The sequence below is a fragment of the Varroa jacobsoni genome, unplaced genomic scaffold (genome assembly GCF_002532875.2).
Source record: "Varroa jacobsoni isolate VJ856 unplaced genomic scaffold, vjacob_1.0 scaffold_565, whole genome shotgun sequence".
Lineage (NCBI taxonomy): Eukaryota > Metazoa > Arthropoda > Arachnida > Mesostigmata > Varroidae > Varroa > Varroa jacobsoni.
In genome coordinates this window covers 239987-266861 of record NW_019213467.1, presented here as the reverse complement: position 1 = coordinate 266861, position 26875 = coordinate 239987, and the positions used below count along the sequence as shown (strand labels likewise).

The 26875-nt window shown below is 40.0% G+C and overlaps 2 protein-coding genes and 1 long non-coding RNA gene across 18 annotated transcripts in view; 2 read left to right on the top strand and 1 right to left on the bottom strand.

Moving 5' to 3' along the window:
* LOC111261529 (uncharacterized) overlaps positions 1-26875 on the top strand; it is a 292892-nt gene that overhangs the window by 28783 nt on the left and 237234 nt on the right. Inside the window, exon 5 of one of the 11 annotated variants that reach the window (XR_015311553.1) lies at positions 2486-2504. The exons of the other annotated variants lie outside the window; for them this stretch is intronic. The gene's annotated coding sequence lies outside the window, so the exon portion shown is untranslated. Of the gene's footprint in view, positions 1-2485; positions 2505-26875 lie in introns of those variants that run through there. 11 annotated transcript variants of the gene reach the window in all.
* LOC147753319 (uncharacterized) lies at positions 1906-19518 on the top strand. The gene is made up of 7 exons (XM_086968747.1): positions 1906-2045; positions 2556-2792; positions 5153-7327; positions 13417-13562; positions 14758-14936; positions 15146-15395; positions 18416-19518. The coding sequence occupies exons 1-4, from the start codon at positions 1906-1908 to the stop codon at positions 13475-13477; spliced, it is 2613 nt and encodes an 870-aa protein (XP_086824873.1). The 3' UTR covers positions 13478-13562; positions 14758-14936; positions 15146-15395; positions 18416-19518.
* Positions 23905-26875, bottom strand: part of LOC111261534 (uncharacterized) — a 4420-nt gene continuing 1449 nt past the window's right edge. For 5 of the 6 annotated variants that reach the window (XR_002681076.2, XR_002681077.2, XR_002681074.2 and 2 more), the window contains one exon: positions 23905-26194. This is a non-coding gene — a long non-coding RNA (uncharacterized LOC111261534). Of the gene's footprint in view, positions 26210-26875 lie in introns of all 6 variants that reach the window. The other variant, XR_002681080.2, reaches the window with a different exon arrangement.

The following is a 26875-nucleotide window of genomic DNA, read 5'->3' as shown; positions in this document are numbered from 1 at the left end:
GCTTCTTTCGCAACCGTAATATCGAATGAGGCAATCCACAAACGTATCACTGGACAATGTAACCATTTTTCATCTATATATTTATGGTTTTTCCCAGCCGCGATTTTTACCTGCTTCTTAGGCACAAAGCTTTTGCTTTGCCGCTGTATGCCGCTCATGATATTAGCGGGAATGAAGATTTCAATCCACCTGAGCTAATTATTTCACATGCATAACATTGTGTCCTAAGAGTGATGCGATGCCCTGTTCGACTTAATACAGCAACCAGGTGTATAGAAAGGAATTAGGTACTAAACACTGCTCTGCCTTCCCAAGTGACGGCTGTCAGATTTACCCACTGGCCGCCACCATTCCCTAGTTCCGTTCAGCGCTTCTCATGAAACGTTCACTATAGAACATGTAAATGACGATCTATGTCATGCTGTTCTGAATGCGGGTGCCACAACGACGAAATTCTCGCGATGCTCCAACATAACATGGCCATGCGCATCTCGGAATGCGTTTATTCGGTGACCTTCAGGGTTCATTGCATCAAGCCGCATGACAGATGAGCCTACCTGCACTTACATTGCGTAGAACAAATAGAAGTGGAAAGCGGTCCTTCCATGTGTGCGACAAACCTGCCACTATCGTAATGATTTAACAAATGAGAAATGTATCCTGAGAGAGACTGCTGTGTACGGTGCAATCTGCTGGCCTTGGGCCTGTCACCATTGTCATTCTCGGTGTTCTCGTAGCAGATACGTACTCCTTAGACATAATGTCCGTTAAGCTTTCAGCGTAACCACGTGCTCTGTCAATCAATTTTGTGGGAGATTATCAATCTCTTGACAGAATCAGCTAGGCTAAGACGTACATCTGACAAGATGAAGATATCTCCGAAGATTATATCTACCCGGTGTTAGGACGCAATCGAGGAAGCATATAGCATCCTTTAGCCGAACTCGGTTTGGGAAATTGAACAAAAATTGATTTTTCATGCAACCTACCACGTTAAAGGGAGTCATAATTCTTACTGTAATAATATAATTAAGGTACAGGTGTGATAAGAGAAGATTTGCTAACAATTAACTATTGCCGAATCGACAGGTAGAAAACGGAGTTTCAAGGACAGGTCAACAGTAGCTAATTTATGTATGTAGCTGCTTAGTATAGCCAAATGCTTTTTTTGCAGTTGTAGTAAGTAAATTAGACGTTCGCGTTTTGCGAGATGTCCAATTCTGTAGTATATAACTCAGTCGCCCAAATATTTACTTGGCGTCCTAAATCAAATTTAAAGAAAATTATGATAGTTTCAAGTACCCTAAGGACCATTGATCTGATTCGTAAGAGCCTACAAGCAATGCGTACATTGCATTTAACTCATTGTAAATAATAATACGCAAGTGATTAAGGAAGGCACCTTTCTCTATCCAAGCAAAACGTACTAGCAAGATTAGGTAGGTTTTTTTCAGTACATATTTAAATAGAACGTACATAAGGAGAAGCATTGTATCGACGGGAAACTTTAATAGAGGTAATGACTTAGATTATATATAATTCTCTAGAATCGTTGAAATGTATACAATTGCATAGTCAAGAAGGTCTTTACTTTTTTCTCTGTATCTGTATTGTCTGTATTGTAAAATAACCACAGAATCTTGCTCTCCCTTAGCGGTACTAGTTTATTTCTGTGTTTCGAGTTTTATTTACGCAATAACCTTAAGGCTAGGATGGGAAATGAACAGGTTTAGCTTACGCCTGTGCTCCGAAAAGGAGAACTTGCAAATCGATAGGCACTTCAAAGTTTGGGGGGGGGGGGGGGGTCGATGTCTTTTCCGGTTTGTTCTTCAGGCCGGAAAGTGTGGTTTAGATGTGCCCCATACTGTTTCTATACCGGCAGAGACTGGACAGGTAGTTACCGCAATGAAGCCTCCGTCAGTAGGAGGCTCCATTAACTCAGGCGCAAGCCACAATAGCTCTGCAGTGAGCTATGTACAGAAATCAAATGAGGCGCAGAGATGTTCAATTGTGTCGCTCCTCGTGATCACCGGCCTTTTTTCACGGTTGAAAAAAACCTGCTATCGATGATAGCGAGCCAAGTAAATGCAGCAAGGCAATTTGAATAGCTCGTATCTGTGACAAGAATTCGGTCAAACTTTTTTAATTGTAACAACCTGTTTCTCTCCATTTATCGTTAATCCTTCGTATCTGCCGATATTGGAAGTTCGTTTGAACAACGCGAACCCTGCATGAATATCGTACGTATGTACGTATAATAGAGTGATTTAGTAGAGCTGAATTGTTTTTGCGCCTTAGCTATGCTGCATTCGTTTTAATATTACTCTGTCTTATTTTTGGCACTAATTACAAACATTAGGTGCGTTCAGAAACCCACAGCAACAGAGTTATCTAGAACCGAACCTTGCGTATTAACCGTCGACCTAGGAAACTGATGCATTCATTAAATGTTTCTCGATTTCATTATGATGCTATTCGTTTCAAGTGTCAGGATTCAGACGGCGCTCATTTCGCTATTCGTCAGCATTTCTGCGAAAATTTGGATACCTATTTAGGAATTCGGCTAGGGACAGTGAGGCGGGAAAGCACAGGACCAAAAGCAAAGACAAAGAAACGTTTCGTGGCCGCGAGCGTTCTCCTGCGGATCAACGAGATTCAGCTCAAGTGAGCGGCAGCTGGCGTCGGAACTGGCAAGGAGCTAGTGGTGGCGACATCGAAGATACTAAACCGCGCGCAGATATCTTGCTCAGCCGGCAAGACGATTCACCCGACGGGAACCCCGTCAGTTTTAGGTAAGCGAAAGCAAAGGTTTAAGAAATCAAAGATAGAGAATATTCAAAATGGTGGTTTGCTAGCTAAGCCTGTGATTGGATGGAACACTCATACAGTTTGTTGTGTGTATATGCGTCTCAGCGCTGTTGACACACAGAGTTGCTGCCTGTCGTGGCCTTAGCTTTACGGATGGAAGAGCCTATGTCACTTGTGAAGGAACTTGTTTAGACTGAGATCGCTCAGCCTAGACGAGAAAATAAAATCTCTTCCTGGAGTATTGACTCAAAGGCACGCCAACCGGTTTCAATGAACGTCTGCAGGCTCCGAACACACTTGGGGAATCCAAGCTGTACCCTGTCTAGGTCGCCTGTCTACTTTTGTGAATAATAAATCCAGTTTATTTTTTCTTTATCATGCAGAGCTCCAAAATCAGCCTTTATGTCAAATGTGAAGTTTGATAGGGAATTGAGGTTCGATTTCAGCGTACCAAACAATACGATTAAGACGTTTCGCACCTTCTTTGTAGTATGCTCTGTAACGGACCGTCCGTTAGTTGGTAAAACAATTTTAGATTATTTGAAGTTTTATAGTATTCGGAATCGACGAAAGTAGAGTCGCAAATTGTCTTTGGCAATAATACAACTTCAGTTACGAAACCTCATTCGTCTTCTCAGTGCTTTTATGGCAATCCGTTTCAGAAGGGGGGGGGGGACATTGAGTCTCTTTTGCCTTTGGGGATTTTTTATAGTAGAGTTCTGCTGGAAGCAGCGGCAATACGATTTCTAAGGAGACACGCGTTACATAAGTTCTTTGAAAATGGCATTAGATGTAGAATCTTTTTCATTGCATTCGAGAGAGCGCGTGAAGTCACCACTCAAGATACCTGTTAGGCCGTAGCCGTTACACGCTACATTACATGCTGCTGATAGGTTGCCTTTACACGCAGTTTTTTCACCGAAAGTTTTGCTGGAAGTTGCTGTTATGAGTTGTGTTAGTCCGGCCCACTCGGTATGATACGTTGGGACCCTCTTGTGCAAGATCTGCGGAAGTGTACACAAGGTAGGCAGATACAGAACGTTTGATAGGACATATTGTAGTCGGGGTCTGCTGGAGTCCTTTAAGAGGTCCATTGCGATTCATAACAAACAGGCTTTTTTTCATAGCTGATTCTTGAGAAGTTCTGCAGTTGATGCAAAGAAGCTCACCGATGTTCAGCTAAGTTCAGCGCTCATATCTGATATCTTACAAACAATTTGGTCTTAGTTATACTTGCCCTCCCTGAGCTGACTGTTGCACGCAACGTATTAGTGTCAAATGCTATGAAGATATAAATGAGATTTAGCATTTACGAAAAGTTAAGTTGAATATGGCGTTGGCGGTTTCCTAATTAGCTCTACATGATCTAATCTAGAATTGAGATGGATCACCGACGACTGCGTGGTCGTCCAACGCTGCGTACGCATCAGCAGCCTATTCACACACACCGTGGGGCACATCCGTTTTATAGGGATCTGGCACAGGCCGCACAGGGTTTACACGATTCTGCGCAGTGTCATAGACTAACCGTTGTCAATATCAGTGCTTCTTGAGTGTATGTATTATATATACAACAGTTCAGGAATACCTAACCATAAACGCTTTAAAAGACCTGTGGCCATAATAAAATCTGCTAGCTAGAACTAGTTCTATTTGTTTATTTTGCTAACATGGAAAAAAAACGATGTTCTGTTCTGTCGTATTCTTTTGTTCCAAGCAGTGTTTGTATAAATAGACTATGAAATCGGGTACACGACATGGTAAACACGTAAGTAATTTCATTGGTGTTTAAGATCCTATAGTATTTAGAACGAGAACAAGTTTTCCGTAACGAATCGATCCTGCTCTACGATTCAATGATTTTATAACGAACGTACGTTTTTGGCGCACGTCGTTTTCGTGATTTAGCTACCATTGCTCGAGTCATAATATGATGGTACTTGAATAAACGTTTGATTGTCTTCCCATCCATGCATGATGAATTTATGAACTGCACCTGTGGTATCTGAAAAATATAATCGAAATATAAAATTATAGCATAATTACAAGAATATGATTCTATAAAACGTGCCAAATTACCTTTTAGCTCATTGTTCGTTACCTATGAATAGACAAAACCAGTCAAATTGTACCGTTCTTGAAGTTATCAAAAACGATTAGATCGAATTATCTCGTGAATTTAGAACAGTTTACTCGCAATCGCATGATTATTAATGGATTATAGTTTGTTACTTCACTAAATCAAATTTACCAAAAGTATTTCGGTACAGTTGCCTCGATTAATTTGTCGCTAATGAGCCAGTGCTTCTTTTCGTGCATTTCTTTTGTTATCTTTTGTGTTCAGGAGCGACGACCGCACTACCGGAGATTGGAACGCGTCGTCGTCGGCGATTCGCTGCATTGGTCGTGATAGCAGTGCTGAGGGGTCTACGAAGGCAGACAAAGTTGAAGCGGCAGGGGCTGGCTGGGTTGACTCGTCGTGTCGATTCGACGGTGCCGCTGGTGACGGTGGCGTCGACAGCGGGCTGGTGGTCGTTATCGAGGGCGCAGGTCGCGCGATGGACTCGGAGGTGAGCAGTAGCACGGGCACGCCGTTCCGCGGACGCCGGCTACCGGGCCCATTAGACACTTCCACACTCGGCACTTCGACACCGTCGCACATGTCGCAATCAGAAGCCAAAACGCCGACAACGTCCACGACGGCGCCGCTGACGCCCGTCGGCGAACGTGGCCCAGTGCATGGCGGGACAGGAGAACGCGGCATGCGGCCAGGCGAAAAAGAGAAGCTCGGTCATCGACGAATCGACGATGAAGGTAAAGTTACCTTCAAGAAGATTCACTCGTCCACCATCATCGAATCCATTCAGCTCGGCATCGGCTACGCTGTGGGAAGTCTCGCGTCCAAGCCGGAACGAGACCTACTCATGCAGGACTTCGCGATGGTGGACAATCTCGATTTTCCCAGGGAGGGAGGCTCCATGAGCCCAGCACATCACCATGACTCATTCAAATTCAAGGCGTACTCACCAGTGGCGTTTCGATATTTTCGGGATCTGTTCCAGATCCCTCCAGGAGATTTCCTGCTATCACTCTGTAATGAGCCAATGCGGGAACTCAGCAATCCAGGAGCATCAGGCTCACTATTTTACGTGACAGCCGATGACGAATTTATTATTAAAACGGTAGCACATGTCGAGGCTGATTTTCTTCAAAGCCTTTTACCGGGCTATTATATGAATCTACACCAGAATCCTCGGACGTTGCTACCAAAATTCTTCGGCTTGTATTGCTACATTGCTAGCGGGAAAAACGTCCGCGTCATTGTGATGAACAACCTCCTGCCATCAAGCGTGCGAATGCACCAAAAATACGATCTTAAGGGATCGACGTACAAGAGGAAGGCGAGTAAAGCGGAGAGGCAGAAAAAATCGCCGACATTTAAAGACCTTGACTTTATGGAACACCATCCAGAGGGAATCCTGCTCGACGCACAAACCTACGATGCACTTATCAATACAATACAACGCGATTGTCGAGTGTTGGAAAGTTTCAAGATCATGGACTATTCATTGTTGCTTGGTATTCATAACATCGATCAGGCGGCGCGTGAAGCAGAGGCTGCGGAAACAACAACGGCGGCTGACGGAGCCTTTGCAAGGGCGCTCGCGTCAACGACGAATGCCATGACAACAACAACAACAACAACAGCGGCAGCTAGTGTTAACATTCCGCGATCCAGATCAATGAACCGCGGAAGGCTGGCAGCCTTTTCAACCGCCATTGAGTCAATCGATCACGACGACAACTCGCCTCCAGGTGGTATTCCCGCAACAAACTCTAAAGGAGAGCGTCTGCTATTATTTATCGGCATCATCGATATTCTTCAGTCGTATCGACTTCGCAAAAAGCTCGAGCACTCGTGGAAGGCATTGTTGCATGACGGTGACACCGTGTCCGTCCATCGGCCAGGTTTCTATGCTAAGCGTTTCCAAGAATTCATGAGTCAGAAGGTATTCAAGCGTATGGCATCCCCACTAAAACATACACCTTCAAAGCGTAATCCAAAGCTCCTTACTGTGGTTCGTAGAGTGATGCAAGAGAAGCACGACATGCACTCAGACAGTCAGGCGGTTTCCGTAGACGCACTGCAAACACAGCAACAGAAGGGCAGTATGGCACCACCATCGACGCCAGTACCCCATCCGGCCAACAAGGATGTCACGAACTTGTCCGGCGACTCGGCGAAAGAGCAACGAATGGAGGAGTTGGACGGAATCACGTCGGGTCACGTCATAATGAATGTAGCTCAGTCAGGGTATTACGGGGCAGGTGACGTGCGGAGTGAGATACGCACCGAAACAACAGAAGATAACAAAGGAGATCGCGACGGAATGACTAGAACGGGTACTCACGCAGACGTGATTGAAAAAACCGAAACAGCCAACAACGGAGGCGCCATTACGACGATGACTGTTACGAAAGTCAGCACTGTACAACCTTCGAAGGAGACTACTAAAATGTAAGGAGACACGTAAAAAAGGAGGCAAGGAAGGTCTGTGGAAGTAATAGACGAACATCTCGAAGACCACGATAATAATCATTATCCGAATAATTCCACAGGCAGACAGAAAGGTAGTCGCTGGGCGCATACTACTGGGGTGTGCCAGCTTAACCCGAAGCATTCGGGACCCTTCGTTGGCAACAAATACAAGCTACGCTTGTGTGTGTGTGTGAGTGCGTGCACGTGCATTTGCCGCTATACTGTATAACGATATTACGACTAAATAACCTATTACTACGTTACCTAGTTTGCTCATCGCTCAAGCTTATGCATACTAAGCGAACAGTGGACGGTGCTTTGTCTGTTGGAACGGCAGAATATTGACCCGCACATTGTAGTAGGCGGGTGATCTGGGAGATGGGTTTAGTCGAGCGCTTGAGGCGACGACAGTGAGATGGGTTTGCGGTACACTTAACTTGGGACTCTGCTTACGAGCTGCTCACGAAACCACTAAAGATACTCAGCTTCTTTCTGCATTTCATTCTACAATATCATTCTACATCAACTACTTATTCACCCGCAATTTACGTTGCTTTTCCACGATGATCAGCTTGTTGAGACAGGCCACGTTGGTCGCGTGTTAAGTGCCGTAGGCCATCGCGCAGACAGCTAGGCAGGAACCTGTATAGAGAAAACAGCAAGAGAGAGGAGTAGAAGTAGTGTAAACTAATGATAATGGTCTGGCGTCGAAGGTCAAACGCTACTGATTGCGGATCATGATGAAAATCGTATAGTCTAAATGACAATGCCGCGATAGCTCCGGTCATGTTTTCCTGTGAGCGTAAGTGTGGTAGCATGCGTGCTAATAATAATGCGATTGGACCCATGAGCACTTGAGTATGCCGAGTACTTGTGAATAGCGCGTGTGTGTATTCATCGAAGCGAAACGAAGCACTCCATGACAATACGACAACAGCTGAAAAAATGGAGGACATCTACTTAGAGAAACGAAATGTAAAACGTACTTCAGATGGACAGGACCATAATAGGGCTTGTTTAGAGGTCTATCACTTCTCAATGTTGACTAGGTCGATGGACGGTATGAAAACTCACAAACCGCAGACCGTGAATATATATCACGAAGAGTCGAGTAACTATAGCACAATGGTGATGAGTATATAATAATAACGCGCTGCGTTCACGAAGTGGAGGAGGCGTTGTTTTTATCTTGCCCTCTCGTACTGATCAGCAATGGGAGGGAGAGGGGCACACTGTAGCGATCGACGCGAACGATAATATTCCGATAAAAAAAAATTGTGTTAGTAGGAGGCGTTTCTCTAGGGTCTCCCAATGACAGCGAAAGCCTACCGCAGTAACAGAAAGCAATGGGAAGTTCCAGTATATATATATAGTGGAACATACACACACGGTGTGAACTTAGCTGTAGCTTGCAATGAAAACGAATGACGGTGCGTCTAGCAAACGATATGGTACTGCCGAAACGGAGGGTCGAAATGAAATAATGGTAAATAGCAAATACGAGATAAGGATAGAACGAAAAGAAAAAGAAAGAAAAAAAGTTGTGAAAACGTAGCGGCGCGTATAAAAAATAGAAGATAATACGTAATATAACGCATACATAGACGCATAATAAACAATAATAAGAATCATAATTATAGAGTCATAGGAATATGAAGGGACTCGATTTAAAGGGCTATACATGATGATGACGTCGACGGCGAAAAGGACAGTGCGAAGATGCGGTAGATGCAGAGCACATACAGTTATCTCTCATATATATATATATATATATATATATATGTGGCGAATATAAGTAGATCCCGAAAGACTAACGAGGTAGACAGAACAAAATAAAAGAATGCCCTTAATTAGTTGACGTGCGCTGTTCTCGATTCTGTAGGGCACGCACGACGCGTCACGCGTTTTCTCAGTTGGCGATCTCGGTTGTCATGAGTTGTCTGACAGCGCCGGCCACGTACCACTCATCGGTTGGGTTTACTATCAGCAAACGGCAACACGTTGGGGGAACGTTGGCAACAATAGAAATCTGGTGGAATAAAAAAGGATAAGCATTTGGTACGAACAGATTTTTTTAATGATACAGTGATTTTGGTCCGGTGAGCTACGTCTTGTTCGGCAGTCATTGATTTACACGCACATAAAGGCACGTATGTATACAGTCTACAGTAAATCACAATGCACAGTCGCTGAGTGACTGTGTCACAGGGAAACAATTGTAAATTTCTGTCTAATAACCTACTAATGATCGAAATTTTTTTCATTTTTACCTTGAGAATGTATTGGACGGCGGGTGTGGCATTGCTTGTAAACCACATACGCCTTGATTAATTGCAAAATGAGCCGACTGATGGTGGTGATGGCCGTAAGAAACGTTGATTAATGCTTGAAATGAACAAACGTAATTGATTGTGACATTGTCGAGTGGACATGATAGGGACTTGTCTGTCTACGTAGTATTATCGATCATCATTATTGAATTATCATGAGGTACTTGGTCATGGAAAAGAAGCCTAAAATAGAGAGCAAACGAGTCTTCGTACAGTAAAATAGAAGCAAATTTTAGCTTTTCTAATTCACGAGATCCACAGCGTTACTTGAACAGTAGCTGGCTCGCAGTGGATGTAATAGATACACAGGGAGAGATACCAAGAAATATGAATATGTACTTATACGAGGGAAGAAAGGGGGCTATAGGGTTGAAAGTGACCATAATTGGGTGACCGCTGGGAAACTGATATGTGTTAAAGGTAGACTGATTAATTGATTGGTTGGTTGGTTGGTTGATTGATTGATTGATCACTGAGCATTGATTGTTCCGTTGCTCGTTAAGGGTTCATTGAAGTTAGTCAGAAAAAATAGTCTATAAGCGCTGTTGTGGATCGAATGACACCTGCACTTGCTGGGTGCCCTATACGTACAGATACATCGAATGAAGTATTAATGGCAAAATATTATGAGCAATAGGGAGCGAGCAAAAAAGTTTCGGCTGAGATAAATAGAGGAAGAGAGAAAGGCCTGACAGACTGAAAATATCCATCTGAGCCCTTGCTCTGTAAATACCATATAGCGACAGAGACAACAGCAGTAACAACAACAACAACAACAACTGAACGATCCAAACGAATTAAGAGATATTTCACATCATAGATATACAAATTTATGTAGAAGTACAGACAATGAATAGAAAGGGAGAAAGGTAAAACAACGAGATCGAAACAGCCAAATTTGACAATGCCGAAAAATTACATCAACCTATTGATCACCAACAGTGCCGAAAAAGACGGAAATGCAGTAAGATCATTATGAGCAGCAGCATCATCATCATCATTATTATGTGCAGCTAGAACACATGCACACATGCGTATAGGCCTAATACGTTTACATTCACACAGGCCGCAAGTGCGGTCCCGATGACGGATAGGGTATAAAAATAAACATACAATTAATACTGCAAGAAATAAATGATTGTTTCGAATAATAGTAACAATAATAACGCATGTATTACGTAGGAGCAGACGACACCCAAGCGGCAGACAGAATAGCATAACAACAGCACTTACGACGACAACACCACCACCACCATCATCGATAACAGCAACAAAAAGAAGAATATATTACTGTAAATATTGTATGATATTAAGTGTTGTTTAGGCGACAGCCGGAAGACCGTGTGGGCGTAACGACTGTCGCGTATTATTTTTAATAATGGCGATGGACTCGAGGCGTCGGGAGGTCGCCTTATCTCTTGTTTATTGTCATTAGTATAATTAATGGAATTATTATGACTGTTGTTATTGTCATCATTACTACCAGTTTCCAACGGCCTCCGATTCCAGTGGAATGGGGATTGGAACAGGAATGAATAAGATTCATAGGATAGGGCTAAATTAACCAGTAACACAACGGCAAGCGACAAAAACAAATGCAATATTATAATAGAGGAAGACACGATGAATAACCCCCACCAAGCGGGGATGACGATCCTTCAAATTAATTTTTTGGCTCAGGATGATAATACTAGTAAGAGTTATGGTTATCTGTACAAACGAGTAAGAAGATCGAGTAAACATGAGCTGGAAAATTATGCAAATTGAAAAGGAGCTATTATGTAAAACAGTGAGCCCAACAGGATTAGCCACAAATGAGAAACTAGAGAAAAAAATCCTTTTTATCAACTATAGTAAGCATCGTACCAAAACAACAACATGAATCATCGAAAAGAAAGAGAAAGAAAGAGGCTACAATAGGAGGAGGAGGAGGAGGAGGAGGAGGAGGAGGAGGAGGAAGAGGAGGAGGAGGAGGAGGAGGAGGAGGACGACGACGACGACATATACAGCAGAAGCCGCTGGCGATAAATCTTTATTTATAATAGAACGGTTGCGGACAGGCAGCCTTCTTAACGTTCATGTTCTCTTTTCTGCCAGGTGATCATAACAATTGTTATTCATATAATTATAGATATTATTTTTCTTATAATTCTACTATTATTATTATTATTATTATTATTACAATACAATGATGCACTGGCTATTGTTATGATTATGGCCTGTCATTATATATATATATATTTATATATATATATATATATATATATATATATACGTAGAACAAACGTAATAAAACTATTATAATGGTGATACTAATAAAACGGCTATTATTATTACAACAAATACTAATTGCTACCAATAGCGCTTATTCACAAAGAGTATTCTATTGATAATGATAGGGTAAATCTTCAACATATGAAGGAAAAACGAGATTTAATAAATGCAACGAACAGCGTTTGTTAGGGAAAATGTCGGTAACGGCTCCCAAAACAGTTTTAATGTAGACAGAAAAAGCACACTAGAAAGCGGTCCTCAATGAAAAGTAGAATTTATACACATATATATATACGAAATGTTAAAAGTAAAAAATAGAAACAACAAGTAACTTGGCTTCGCTGCGGGCAGGTGGCTATCAGCAAACAAATTCTGTGGTTCGAGTACGGGGCTGTCGGCTTGGATACCTATCAGAATGAATGAATGGCAAACAAATTTAATGGTAAGAAAGCCGGCCAGAACAGAAAAACGACGTAAAATTTCAATTGAAAGGAAGGTTCCAATGCTGAATAAGGAAGGTACACATATTGTTATGGCTATGATGGTGGAGAAAATTATTATATGAATCGACAATTACTGCCTTCATGTACGGAGACTGATATCCAGCATACGTATTACTATTACAATTCGAAGAAGGTAAGTACTGGACAATAAACGAACGAGGTCTAGTTTGAAGAAAGGCAAAAATAAAAAGCAAGTGACTGAAAACGAGAGAACGTTAAAAGCAAAAGATAATGAATTAATGACAAACATACCAATAAAAACAATAAAGTAGACATAATATGAAACATTGGCAATTTGTTTTCATCTTACCATAGGGTTATAGAGGTGGTGCCGAATTCGTGCTTTATTATCTCACTATCTGTCCCCTATCAATTAACAGAACTAAAAAAAAAAACACTGAATTACGCTCTATTGAAATTCTTATTGTCCTAATTACGAAATTATATGTACTTCTGCGTAAATAATAAATATCTGATGCGCACACAGCGAAGCCTGGATACTTTCATCAAATATAAATCGCACAAGGCAGCCTGTATAATGATGGCATAGGATTGATTAGACTTTCATTATGAGCAGCATCGGTTATATCGGTACCGTATCGTAGGGATTTTCATCTTGAAATGAATATTTTCACGTTTTAATTGAGTATTTTGTTGAAATTAAATCATCAGCATTGATCAGCAGATAATTGCTGAAATGAAGAGAATCGTTAATGTTACTACAGAAGACTGATTGAAGCGATCGTATCAAACGAAAATATACTATATCGTTCTGTTGGGATTCATGTTTGGTAGCTAATAGCAAATTAACTGGATTACAGAAGAGAAATACTTCCTCGCATTTATTGACTAGCAGCCATCGACTAGTAAAGCGTAGCACGCGTATTGACCAATATTTTCTAATGTGCTAGGTAAATTCAGAATATCAGTAATTAGTACTGTTCTTCGGCTTCACTTGTAGACTCTCCGATTGTTCCAGTCTATTCCGACAAGCAAGCCGACAACAAGATGGCGTCCGGTGACCCCTTCAAGGATAGTGCTGCAAAGCTGATCCTGCTGCCTCGGTCGAGCTGTACAATATAGCAATCCACTCAAGGAAACTGTCAGGTGAGACCTTCATAACAGTATTAAAGTGTTCTAGGTTTCTGTACAATTACATTTCCATTCAAAGTAAAGAAACGACCCCTCCAAAGATCTGGTAGATGAAAAAGGAGAAAGCGGCCATCGAAGTGCTCCTATGAAATGTGATTCGAGTCCTGGTTGCTCCTGGGTCAACTGTATTAACGCTGATGCCTTCTCCTGCAATACATTTATTATACGAAGAGAAGGTGCCGAAATATGAAAATACGAAATGATTTGCATATTTTATATATATATATATATATATAGATTTGAGGTAATTTGCAAGAATTTTCTAAGAAATGCCTACAACCTAAGCTTGAAACGCCATAGTATTAATACAATATAGGTATACTATGATAACAAAAAGTGTTATTAGTTTTTTAATGTAGGAGTAATTTGAAGATTCACTGAGAAGACAAGCGAGCTCAATGGACATCATATTCAATACGAACCTTGAGTTTGCGTATAAGTGAAAAGAACTCTTCTGCCATTTGATTTTCTAGTGGTGTTTTTAATGACCGAGTCTAGAATGATGAAGATTTAATGACATGTTCACCACCCGAGCCGCGGGAGCTTCTAGATCTAGGTACCGTACAAGAGTCTTTTACCGTAGAGTGTATTCATTGAATTCGAGTAAACCTCTTAAGGTAATTAAACGAATTTAAGGAAGCGATGGAATCGAAGCATTTTTGAATCATCTGTCAAAGCAAACATCGTTGTAAGTGTATCTTTCCCTAACTTTACCGATACATTCGGTACGTTGATATTGTCCCAAGTACTCTAGTATCATTTTTATTTTTCCAGTATATTAGAAATTATGGCCTACACACACTCACATGCATCAGGTGTGCTCCCAATTAGAAAGCTAGTTACTTACCAATGAACAAAATTGCGAGGTAAATAGGACTCAAGAAGTTTGTTTGATCGGTTGCTTCCAATCGAAGATCTGGTAACAAAAATTGGTATCGTTAGAAGGTAACTTACATCAATAAGAGACATTTTTCGTTTAGAAATTAAAGAAGAAAAAAGCGATAAAACCGATATAGACCTAAATATAACTCCTGAGCTAAGGTGACACAGACGCAGCAACGTAAAAAAATTATGTTTAAGTAAAGATTACCAATGTAACAAGCGGATCATAATGTGCATACACATTTTGTTACGTTTGCAATGACGGTAGAGCAATGCAATCTGTCACTTTGCACCACCCGGCAACGATTGTTCCGCTACTATAATACGATACAATTGCAAATGTTCAATGGACGAGGGACAAGCGTATCTCTTGTATACCAAATACAGTGCAGTCGGAGCTTATCATGGAGAGCGAAACACTCCGACTTTCGATTCTGCGCTTCTTACGTACGTTTTTACTTACTTCAGGCTTGTTGTTATTCAGTAAACTCTTATCGAAACTGATAGATTTGGACTATTTAGATTATCATATAGCACAAAAAGTACATAAATACCGTGATTCACAATAGCTTTAGAATTTTGCTTCAAACTTGTGGAGGTCAACTATGAAACCAAGTTCCAATAAGGATATAACTTACCTATTTCGCTTAGCTTAGTACTTTGTAGGTGTACACTTGCGGACGAACAAAGTGAGACAGGTTTTAACCCAGCGTGATGATGAATCTACGACAAAAAGATCGCTGGCTCGATGTGCGTGTTTTGACCAAATCTAATTTTCGCCTAGACTCGTCTTCTAAACGTGATGTATGGCGAGCACGTCCTATCCAAAAAAAGGCGAAGAGAAGTTTATCTACACGTTTCATAAATACCTGTACGGCCGTGGCTATATAAGGAACCCAATCGAAGGTACGTATTTTTCGAAAGAATGACGCTTCGGCACATACAAGTCGAACAGCGTAAACCTGACTGTTACAAGGTTTTGGAATAAGCGTATACGGTCATTCTGCAGCCTGTGATAATTGAATTTGATCTAAGTACCGCCAGAATAGTAGTAATAACATAGGACAGCGTGTGCTTTGCCCACGAAACGCTAGTCCGATACTGTGAGTAACTATATGTCCTAGTCCCGAATTAAACGAAAAACACATAAAAGTACTAGCTCTTTATAAAAAATAAAATAGCAAAATAATCTCCGCTCTAGTAGAATAGTGAATCCAGCTTTTTTCCGCATATAATATAAATGTATATATATTATATGCGGAACATTCAGTTCACTTAGACGTACAATATTTACATTCTTCTATAGAATTTCATTTACAAAAGCTCACTACTTCCTAACCTAAGGTTTTTTAGTGAACTTTTGCTATCCATTACCAATCAGACTGCACAGACTGCCACATTAATTCAATGATGGAGGAATGTCGTTTGCACAGATACTTAAATCGAGAGAACTTTCAACTAAATCGGATAGTCTGCTTCAGGGATCGGTAAATTGCGGAGTTTCCGTATATACTTGATTTGCATACACTAGATGAAGATCACTGAACTTGTCATGCTCATTGATATACGGATCGAAATAATCTTTGCGAATTTCGAAAATGAATGGTTTAGCATAATGAAAAGATAATAAGAAAAAAAAAATAATTAAATATCGTCACAGGCGGTAAGCGAATGTCGCGTGAACACAAGGAGAAAACTGTTTGTTACTATGGTCTTGACGATGCCTGAAAGGGCGCCGCGTCCGAGGCCCACCGACGTAGTATTTCATGAATTCGACAATAGGAACTGCGGCGAACATCACGGCAGAAATAAGGATTCAAGGCCTCGCGAGATAGTGACCTCACGATAGCGTAATGGATAATTTGTTTGCCTTATAATATTAGGGACACGTGGTGGTGTGGTTTCGGATCAGGTTATACATACACTGCGCTCCTTGTTGAGAGACAGCCGTTTGATAGAACGTCTAACGGCGATGCTAAACGTAAAATTCGAGACGTGCTTTTCAAGAAAATCCGTGATGCCCGTTGAATAACTTCATCAATCAATACTCATTCGTTAGGTGGTAAAATTTAGTCTATGAAGCTTGTATGCAAACATTATTGACATGCAGCAAATGTGCAAGAACGTAATCAAGATAGCCCTATATTTTAGATATCGGGGGTGGGGCTCAGGTGAAACTCAAGGGAAAAATGTTGTTGAATAAAAACAAACTTGCTTTCCCGTTTGCGTCCTAAAGACCTTTGTTTGGAGAAATACAGTATAATTTTTAAACGTAACGAAGTTTATTTCTATATTATTTTATCTAATTAAAAACGAAGGCAATTGTTCAACAATAACGAATAACAGCTATATTCAAACTTCCGGTGACTGCCGTTTGCTAAAGGGTATACTATCTTCATCATTGTGACAGCTACTTAATTACCCACTATCTCCATTAAATATAACTTTCTAACTAAGAGCAAGTCAAGTAGCTACGTAAAATATATGTATATATATAAAAAGGGTAACGTTTTTTAGCTACACCTCGAATATTGGGCGGTAGCCTAGCCAATGGGCAAATTAATTTTCCACTTTCGTCAAGGCAAACAAGGAAGACGTCTATTATTCTTCGCGATCATATCCGTGTAAATAATACGAGTGACAAATTTTTACGATAATGGAAAAACGCATCATCCTTGATAAAAGCGTGTCTGTCACGTCATATTTGCGAGTACAGACAATCATAGCTACCGAAACGGCGAAATCCATCACTGAGTTCGCGTTCTAGCATTGTCATAATTATTGTAGTGCTTCTTATATATTTGTATCTAAGGCGATCCACGTTGCGCAAGTATCATTCTATTTACTCACGCAGAATTTCGTTGATGTATAGATGTGGCAGACTATTATTTTTTTGAAGGAACGAAACAGCTTTCTCTAGTAGAAATTATCACTAGTTCGCTTCGTTAAATATAAATAAAAAATATAAAATAAAGTTTGATTTTGACGACGGAAACAACCATCTCTTGGTTCGGTTGGTAGCCGTATCCAAATTTACCTGGAATGATTGACAAGATACGATAAGGGCATCGGATGTAGTTTTCCTACCTTTATATTACATTATATCTTTCCGAAGATTTATATACTTTATGATTTCCGCATTTAGTAGTGAATTCACACCAAGCCAGTACCATGCGCCGTGCGCTAGGTTCGATCTTAGCTCATTTTTTATCACACTGAAATTGTCTCGAGTTTGTGTGCGATTATTTTCAAAAAATTAGGTATACAACTTTAGTGTAGTCTAATGTTCGGACGAACAGTGGAAGACCTGTATGTCAAGCTTGACATTAGATTTAACTGATAATTAGTTATAACTGAACTTACCGATTGTTTAACTTGATTGCATTTTCGTATGATTAGTTATTCAGATTTTTCTACTGAGGTCTTGGTTTCTATGGAAATTTGACATACGGAAGAACAATCTGCCGTAAATAAAATAAATAAATTGTTTCTTTCCTTAATAACTACAACAATCTTTAGCCTTACAGATCGTATCATGCATTATTCATTTTAAAACAGGGACCTCTTGAATGAAGTCAGACGCTACACAAACCGTTCCGAATGCAGAAGTTTCAGTATAACTAGCTACGCTATGCGGTAGTATGGCGTTGTTCCCCTGTGTGGTTTGTCGTCATATAAATCATATGGGAAAGTTTTCGAGCAAATTTTTGCATTGCACTATTCATTGTGGGGATTAGTGCTGGATTATATTTGAAGGGCATTTGGTCTTCCCTAAGCTATGCTATACCTGATTCGAAGAATACTGGCTTTGCCGAAACTATGCTTAATTTTCTTTGTATCGAACCTCTTATCCAGTATAAGATCATAGAAATAGCCGACATGCTACTTCTGAGACCGTGAATCCAATTAATACTATACTTTTTCAGGACGGCGCCTCAACTTCAGAAGTGAACTTGTAACGAGACTGTGCAGCCAATTCGTCAACGGTTTTAATGTTTACTGTGTAGTGTACATTGTTGGTATGGCCTGAAGTGCGATTCTCTCCGCTGAAAGTGGTAGAACTATCAAAGAATTTATATGTAGCTTGCGCTTTTTGAAAGTTTTATCCTGTGGAGTTGCGCCGTTTCACTTATTCACCGGAGCCGAAGTTATGAGGGTGCGCCCAAAAATGAGGGTAAACGTATATTAATTGTTAACAGTATACAAAACGACTTCGTTGTAAAAACAATCCTTTGGTGATTGGTTATGCGACATATTAAGAATTTCGCATTATGAAACTTACCTGAATGGCCTTCGAAGAAGTCAAGTCGGCCATCTGCAGTTTTGTAAAGTGCTCGGCACGTGGAAACACTGAAACCTACTTGTTCGATAAGGCATCAATATTCCGTATCAAAGAAAAATGAACTAGGGCTCAAGATGGCAGCACCTATCTCGAAGCATCAGATAATAGTAGGCGTTTGATATTTATTATTTACCAGAAGATAAGGGGCATGTAATTTGTGATTGAAAGATAACATTCTAAGTGAGAGGAACGTACTTTCTTCCTGTACTGTTACAGAGAGATGACTCTATCTTTTCGTCGGATTATACAATTTCCATAGCTTTCAACATAAATTTATTGTAGTGCACGCTCCGTTGAGTTGAATAAAATGCATTTCCAAATTTAATGTTTAATTTTAGAATCGAAAACTCGATCCGTGTGTTGCTCAATTGAGCGCCAGTCATTTTTGGAAGCATGGCATAACTGCTAGAGTATCTGCAATTTATCTTTACGTAACATAGAGCAATTCCAAAGGGCTTATCCGAATAGAAATCAATACGCGCACTTCTCTAAATCTTCTGTAAAGGAAAGCTTCACCAAGAAGCTCAAAACTATACTGATGCTTAGTTAATTGTGACTCGAAACCTGACCATACGACATATTATAACCCAGATAATACGCTCGTAAACGATTAGCAACAACATTGAAGATACGAATTAAGAATGGTAGCTAAAACGAAATAAAACCCTACGGCGTTGTCTTCATTACCGGAGACGGTTCTTTTTTTACTATATGTAGCTTTAGAGGCTTTTTGATCCTTGTTAAGGCGAGCTGTCACGTTGGCGTACGCAAATTAATATGCATAGACATTATGACGAACTTTTCCTAATCATTAGAAGCTTTGACGAATCGGACTTGTATCCACCAACTCCGGACTCCCGTATCAAAAAGTTAAACGTTTTTACACTTTACAAGTACACACTACTAACTGCCAAAAATACATATATACATATTGAAAGTATTGGATTTGTATTGCAATTCTATCTTCTTAATATTGTCCTAATATCATAAATCTCAAGTTGAAGCGCACTTATTGATACACTATCGACGGTTACATGACTTTCATGAGTAATTTTTTCTCAATAGTTCATTGAACAATAAACACCTGACTTACTAGATATGGTATTATTGCTAAGGCAGTTATGACAATCACTCGCGCATTAAACGCAACAAATCTCGGCCTTGTACTTACTATTCAGTATCGTTATCCTATTGTTGATTACGAATTACATACATCAATAGTTTGATTTCATAGACTTGTTTTGGGACTTACTTCACTGTGTATATACATATATTGAGCCTGCATTCGATTTGTTCCGACTATGAAACCATGAGCTAGGAACAGGAAAAAAAAGAACGAAGGTAAGTTGTTATAATATTACACATTAATTGGAGAATCTCCGGTGACAGGGATCTCGTCTTTATTCAAGCGTAGTGCCTAGCGCGAAAGCAAAATAACGTGCGGGACAGAGATATTCCGAGTATTCCCGAAGAAGAAGAACCCTTAGTCGACTTATAGGTAAAAGCACCGGTTAGGTGCTTCTACTTTCCAAAAAAAAAAACCAAGAAATTTGCTATTTGCAAAATTAGCGATACGAGATCATTTTTTATTTTGAAATTGCATAGAAGAAAGAAAAACATGCTTTCCAAAAAGGCGACGTGTGAGAAATTCCCACCGGGAATTTTGTGAAACCAAGGGTACACTATCGAGAGGAAGCTTTGATTTGTCAAACTTTCTGATTTTTATTATTAGTGCTCGCCATTGCCGTATCAAGCGCGCTAGTGTGGTATACCCAAGCCTTATTTCGTCCAAGTAGAAGGCGTTTATTTATCTACCGCCTACTAAAAAATGTCTACAGGACAAACATGTCCTGCAATCGAGGGTTTGTCGCGTGGGCTTATTCAGTCCGAACGTTTAGCTAATGCCATAGGAGACGAGCGAATGGACAAAAACGGTCCTCATGATAGGAGATAGTACGGGTATGTGCAGATCCAACTAGAGAATCCATCAATATGAATATTATTATATTAACAACCGAGTACACGACAGTCGAATTTTCTTCACAAAAACGTGAGCTTCTTTTTTTTTTACCTTCAACACGCGGTTCAGACTCATCTGACGATGAAAGCTACTTGCTCAATATATATTGTTACTCTTATTATGGTTATTAGTTCGCGTAGTAAAACGTACGATTTCAGACAGATCTTGTTAAATTGAATTCTGGTTTAGAGCAGTGCTCGACAAAGCTGGTGGCTGTTTTGATTCAGTGCTGTACAATACCGGTTAATAATACTACACACCGAAGAAACGATAAGGGTGTTGAAGATTAATGAAATATCTGACGAATCCGCCTAACCTCAAACGAAACGACGAAGGGCAAAACAGCTATGCTGTCAAAAAGATAAACGATAACGGTCGAAATTTTTTGCTGGTCACTTTTTGACTCTATTGTTCCCACATGTTATATACCTGATAGACTGAATCTCAATGGATTCTAAGAAGAAGAACTGTAATTACTCGAATACGGTTAATCGCTACGATTATACCATAATAACCCACAACGCTAAATTTTTTTTTCTTATTCTTATAACCTAACTGTACCGTTACAATGGATTGTGTGACATAATACCAGCGACAATTTATTTAGTCGTCCATTTATACCGAATAAAAGTATCATTATCGAAACATCTCCACCTGATTGATCTTCCGTACCGTTCCATTACGTGCAAGCTAACCACCTACGCATTTTTGTTTGCCTAGAGCTGTTTGCCCACAAGAAGCCAGTCAAGCAACAGTAATCTCTCAACGCAATCTAGAACGCATAGGATGAGATAATAATATTCTGCAGCTGGCAGAAAAAAAAATGAGTCCCCTTGTTGACTGAATCACTGAACAGAAGAACGATGATGAGATCTTCATGTCGTTCCCCTACTACTACTACTACTACTTTTTGCTAGTGCATGTAGACTGCGTAAATGGCTAGTCAGAAGGACTACGTAATCCCATGGCATACATCGTACTGTTGCTGCTATTTACCTGATATGCACTATAGGTTAGCCGGCGAATCGTCTAGGTCTTAGTTCCGGTTTACTGTTACTATTAGACGAACACAAATATAGTGACTGTTCCTATTAAAGGATCGGTAGCTAATTTTATCAGCTTGTGACTAGTTTACAATGGAGCTATTAATGCTGAAAGGCCTCACCGCAAAAAACCTATTTAGAGAACTTGTCTGTTTGTGTGATTAGCTTTCTCTCAACAGAACTATGACACTGCAATGTAACTGCATTAGCATTTCCGGTAGCTGTCAACCCATTTGGGTTATCTGTGTATCTTCCAGATTTCTCGTGATGGGATTCGAAGTAGAGAAAATTGGCACGCCGGTTTTATCGTTCATGCTCGCTATGCCCAATGAGGTGTCTATTAGCCACCCAAAGCGCACTGCCCTTAAAAGGTCCGGGGTACGCCATTAAATGCATCGCTTGGGTGCCGCGTCTGCGCTCTACAAAGCTCCAGAATGCCGTGTAAATATTTACAGATACCACTAATTGTGATTCTGTGTATACCAACAGCACATGGCATCACGGCCACTGCAGACGGCTGTATAATCTGTGGGTACGCTAAAACTGTATATGAAAATACCGTTTTGGTAGCGTAACATTTCTGCGTTATCTGCGCTGGGGGGGCGACGTTGTTTGGATGAGAATCAGGAACATCGTAGGGAATAAATTCGAGTATGCGACCAACTGAGTCTAAATAGATTTTTTGTTGGGGGCTACATTGCAATCAATATCGAGTGCCTCTTCTCTATAGAGCTAGTTGTCTAAGGACCATGAGATCTGTCTGTTTCGTCATTCACAAACATCTTCTTTCTAAGTCAGCTATCGGTCGCCGCTATGTTGATGAACTGCGTCGAGCAGAAACGCGTACGACTGACGCTTATTGTAACCCTGAATAAAGTGATTTAGTTCGAAAAACAAAACGCTTAACGAAATAGCGGTAATTAAAAAAACTAAAAAGGGTCATATTTACGCTATCTATATTTATATGTGTGTGTGTGTGTGTGTGTGCATATTACCATGATAGCAAGCAGATTCTAAGTAATTCCAGCGACCTCAAATGCACCTAAACGTATGTATCTATAAATGAACAAGATGCAAGCTAAGACCGATTTTTCTGTTTCTAAAAATTTCAAATACATTTTTTCGCTATATTTTTAAATTTTAGGCTAATACGGAGATTTTCAACGTATCGCTCCACCATTCATCAACAGTTTAGGATACTGCAGACAGGAACACATAAAGGAAAAAAGGATCTGTGTTCCTGGAGACTTGATTGTGCATAAAATACATCTTAATAAAAATGTAGAAAACCCCGGATATAACTCTAAAAAAACTAATGAAACGAAGAATGGATCAAATTCAGTAGAATGATTCACTACCCTCCAAGGATTATGTTTTTGTTGAAATCGATGGCTGTCGGCGAGTATTATCGTGATGGCGGTCATTTAATTTAGACGGACTGATTTGTTTTGGCCATGAAGCCACAAACACGCCACATTAGGTCTACTATAACAGAGCGAATTATAGGAGCTGTCTTGAAAAACGTTAAGGAAGAGCCAACGTATGTCAACTCGGCGCCGTACGTAGCAATTGTTGCACTCTGCGAGAAAGTTATGACGAACCTCGTTTTTAGAGACGTTTGCTGTCAGCCAGACATAATGCACCTCACCTACTATATACCTTCACCATAGTCATAAGCAGTTAAATGTCATCATCACGTAATTACAGGCCTGGCTGCCAGCAGTCCTAAGATGCCATTTTGCCGAAATGATGTTTCACGAGCAACTGGCTAGACTGGTGGTGGGACCAAAGGCGCTTAGTCTGCCTTTTCTCTGAGTGCAAACAATATCATAGGGAGCCATGCGTCGCCCTGTACTATATATACTATATTTTTTGAACCAGAAGCTAAACAGTAATAAAGTGCAAAAATTTACCTAAACTATAATTTAGGTGCGAATTTAACTAAAGGCATATCGTATGATTGAACATCTCAAAAGCTATAGCACTAAATTTTAATGAAAACACGTGAAACTTTTGTAAAGTATTTATTAAACTTTTAATGATTGTACTATTCTAGCTTAGAATATAGTCGCTTAAATTTTTGTTTGTCGCACCAGTCAGCCATGGTTGAGGCGGCAAAAAGTGACCTAAAAATTGGCCGTTTTCTCATCCTTAGTTCTGTTTGGGTTCCATTGTCATGTAGGTCGCGACGTAACGCCCTTAATTTAACTTAAGAGCTATACTAGCTCTGTTAATTCAATCAATTTATTCCCTATTTGCTGCCTCCTTTCAAGACGGGCTAGCGCGGGTGCTCTATGGGTTCAAGTGCAGTTCTGCTGTTTGAAGTCTTTCGACCAAGCGATTCTTGGGTTTTCTCTGGCTTTCTCGTATTATATAATCCTTTTCCTTTCCAGATCGTCATTTCAGCGTATTTCATGCGGCGCGTTATTCTAACGAGAGACAATATGAGCGCCAATTAGAGCGCACGTTTCGCTCACACCTCGTTTCAACACGTGTCTCCCTAACCTTCCAACACTCGTCATATAGTTTCCCCCATATATGTATATATATATATATATATACTCTCTAGTTTATCGTTTAAATATGTCTACTTATATTTTCTGTCGAGAGACATTATCGGAATCGTCATAGTAGTGTGGTTTTTATTTTTACCACTATTATTATTAGTATTATCTATTGGTCTTTGCTTTTTTGAGTCTTTTACTACTTCCATCGTGTTTCAGTCGTAGTATCGTCTGCAAAGTTTGGGTTTCCTTCTATTGACGCATTCTCTAAGTGAATCCTTTTCGCAGCTAGTCTCATTAAATTATTTGTTTCTTCAATCAGTCAACGTATCTCCTTTAACATCAATATTTCTTGGGGCATCTAGTTTATATACGCCTCTGTCGTTCCGTCTTTTTTGCTCAGTTGCTTCTTCTTTCATGCCTCCTACCTTATTATTATATTAATATATTTATAGATTTATGTATATTTATGTAACGTTAATGCTATGCACGTAATGTACCCATTTCACCAGCATTATCTTGGTAGGTTTTTAATTATCGATTAATTTTCACCTTTACCATAACTGTAATTATTTCATCTCGTTAAAGTGTCTCCTTCAAACGTATGTTGTCCTCTTCCGTTTTCCCAACTCGACGGCCTAGTGCGTTTTTCGACGTTGCCCCTCTGAGTTTACACCGAATAACGGGATGTCCACTCGTCATAGATAGCTTTTTTGTCACTTATATTCACTTGCTTGTTCAGTGTTCAATGTTCTTCGGTGTTAATATCTCACTTAATTTATTTCTCGTACTCAGTGAAACCGATAAGTACGTACAGAGTGCCTTAACCCTCGAGATCAGTCCTTGAATAGTTGGTAAAGTTCAATGCACAAAGCATTTTTCCTAACGAACGCATTGGGCCCGGTATTCATTTTACCGCCAAAGGGCAAATTTCTGAAGAAAAACCACCTGACAGATAGCCGAAAACATATGATTATGTGAAAGATGTTGCCTGGAGTGAGACGTTAAGGACATAGGCGTGTGTGAGCGTGTGTAGATGAGAATCTGCTTTAAGCTAACTCACTACAAGTAAATAGTAACACTAAGTTAAATAAGTGAAAAATTTAGATCACTGAGCGTGATTTTTTTGTCTTTCAAATTATGTTACTGAAAAATTATCCACTGCACCCATAGACTTAGCAGTAACCGCGTAAAAAGAAGACTGTTCTTTTCGTTTGTTACCCCACTGGTGGATCTGACGACATGTTGAAGAAGTCTGAGCTGGCAAGGCAACGCGTAGCATAATACGATTAAATATCCCGGCCGAGCTCGAAAAGCAAATTTTCTTTTAGTCAGATTAACTGCTAATACCGCAATAAACACTCGAAATAAGGACAAACGGGGGGATACATGTCTTTTAAACATACAGCATTATTTGTACAAATCAACATATTTCCCGTTTTTCCAATTAATGCAATATTCTCTATAAATTAACATGTTTCCCAAACTGTTATTTTTCAGGCAACCCTTTTTCTATGAAGTTCGACTTTTAGCCAGTAGCTGAATATCGACACTCAAAGGTACCATCGGAAAATCTCTTTATTTAACGAGATCTCACCCCCCCCCCTCGACTTTTAAAACACCCGCTCATATAATAATTACTTATGCTCTTACCAATAGTGTTCCTTATAGATGTCGCTAGTATCAGACGACGCTTTCATCCAGTACGGTCGTCCATATTAACCTGCTGTAGGTAAGAATTTTTACAGTTGATTCCGATCATTTTTACGTCATCAGAAATGATCTTATGATCCGACCTATAGGAACGATATCTTAATGATGTTAATATAGATAGTAGTTATTATATATTAATAATCATTTATCGCATATCTGCGGTTATTCAAAGTTATTAAAATAACTTTGCTCAGAAGTGTGTTTTATGCTGCTTCATAATATTGTTTTTCCTGTATGAATGGTGTATATATATGTATATATCTCTAATTAAATCATTAATTTGCTCCATTTCTGGGGCGGGGTCCTCCGTTTTCAGATGTACATTAAGTAACTACGCGGTGGGTCGTAATGCTTTCATCCGATCGAATGATTGGTTTAATGTCTGTATTTACGTCTGTATATATATATATATACGTGCATGTGTGCATGTGATCTGTCTGTACATGGATCCGTATGCATGTGTTTTTTGGATTGCTCAGATAGTTCGAAACGAAAAAGATATAACCTTATTTCTAAAAAAACGCTTCTCGTCTATAGTGGCTCTTTGCTAATAGTCTTCGTAGTTCTTCCATTGTCTAATGCGTTATTTAATAGTCTTCAGCGTATATATATATATATATATATATATATATCATTCACAACAACTTACAATCGCTGGCCCTGTTGTAAATAACGTCACTACAGACCATGCAATCGTTTGTTTTTCGATTCTTCACTCAGATGTACGCCATTTCGCGTCGATATAAACGGCTGGCTGGTACCGA

Bases quoted from the DNA above. Each gene is read 5' to 3' on its own strand.
- LOC147753319 (XM_086968747.1), top strand. From the start codon at position 1,906: ATGAAGCCTCCGTCAGTAGGAGGCTCCATTAACTCAGGCGCAAGCCAC. The intron at 2,046-2,555 runs GTTGAAAAAAAC...ATACCTATTTAG, and splicing joins ATCACCGGCCTTTTTTCACG to GAATTCGGCTAGGGACAGTG. The intron at 7,328-13,416 runs GTAAGGAGACAC...CTTCACTTGTAG, and splicing joins TCGAAGGAGACTACTAAAAT to ACTCTCCGATTGTTCCAGTC.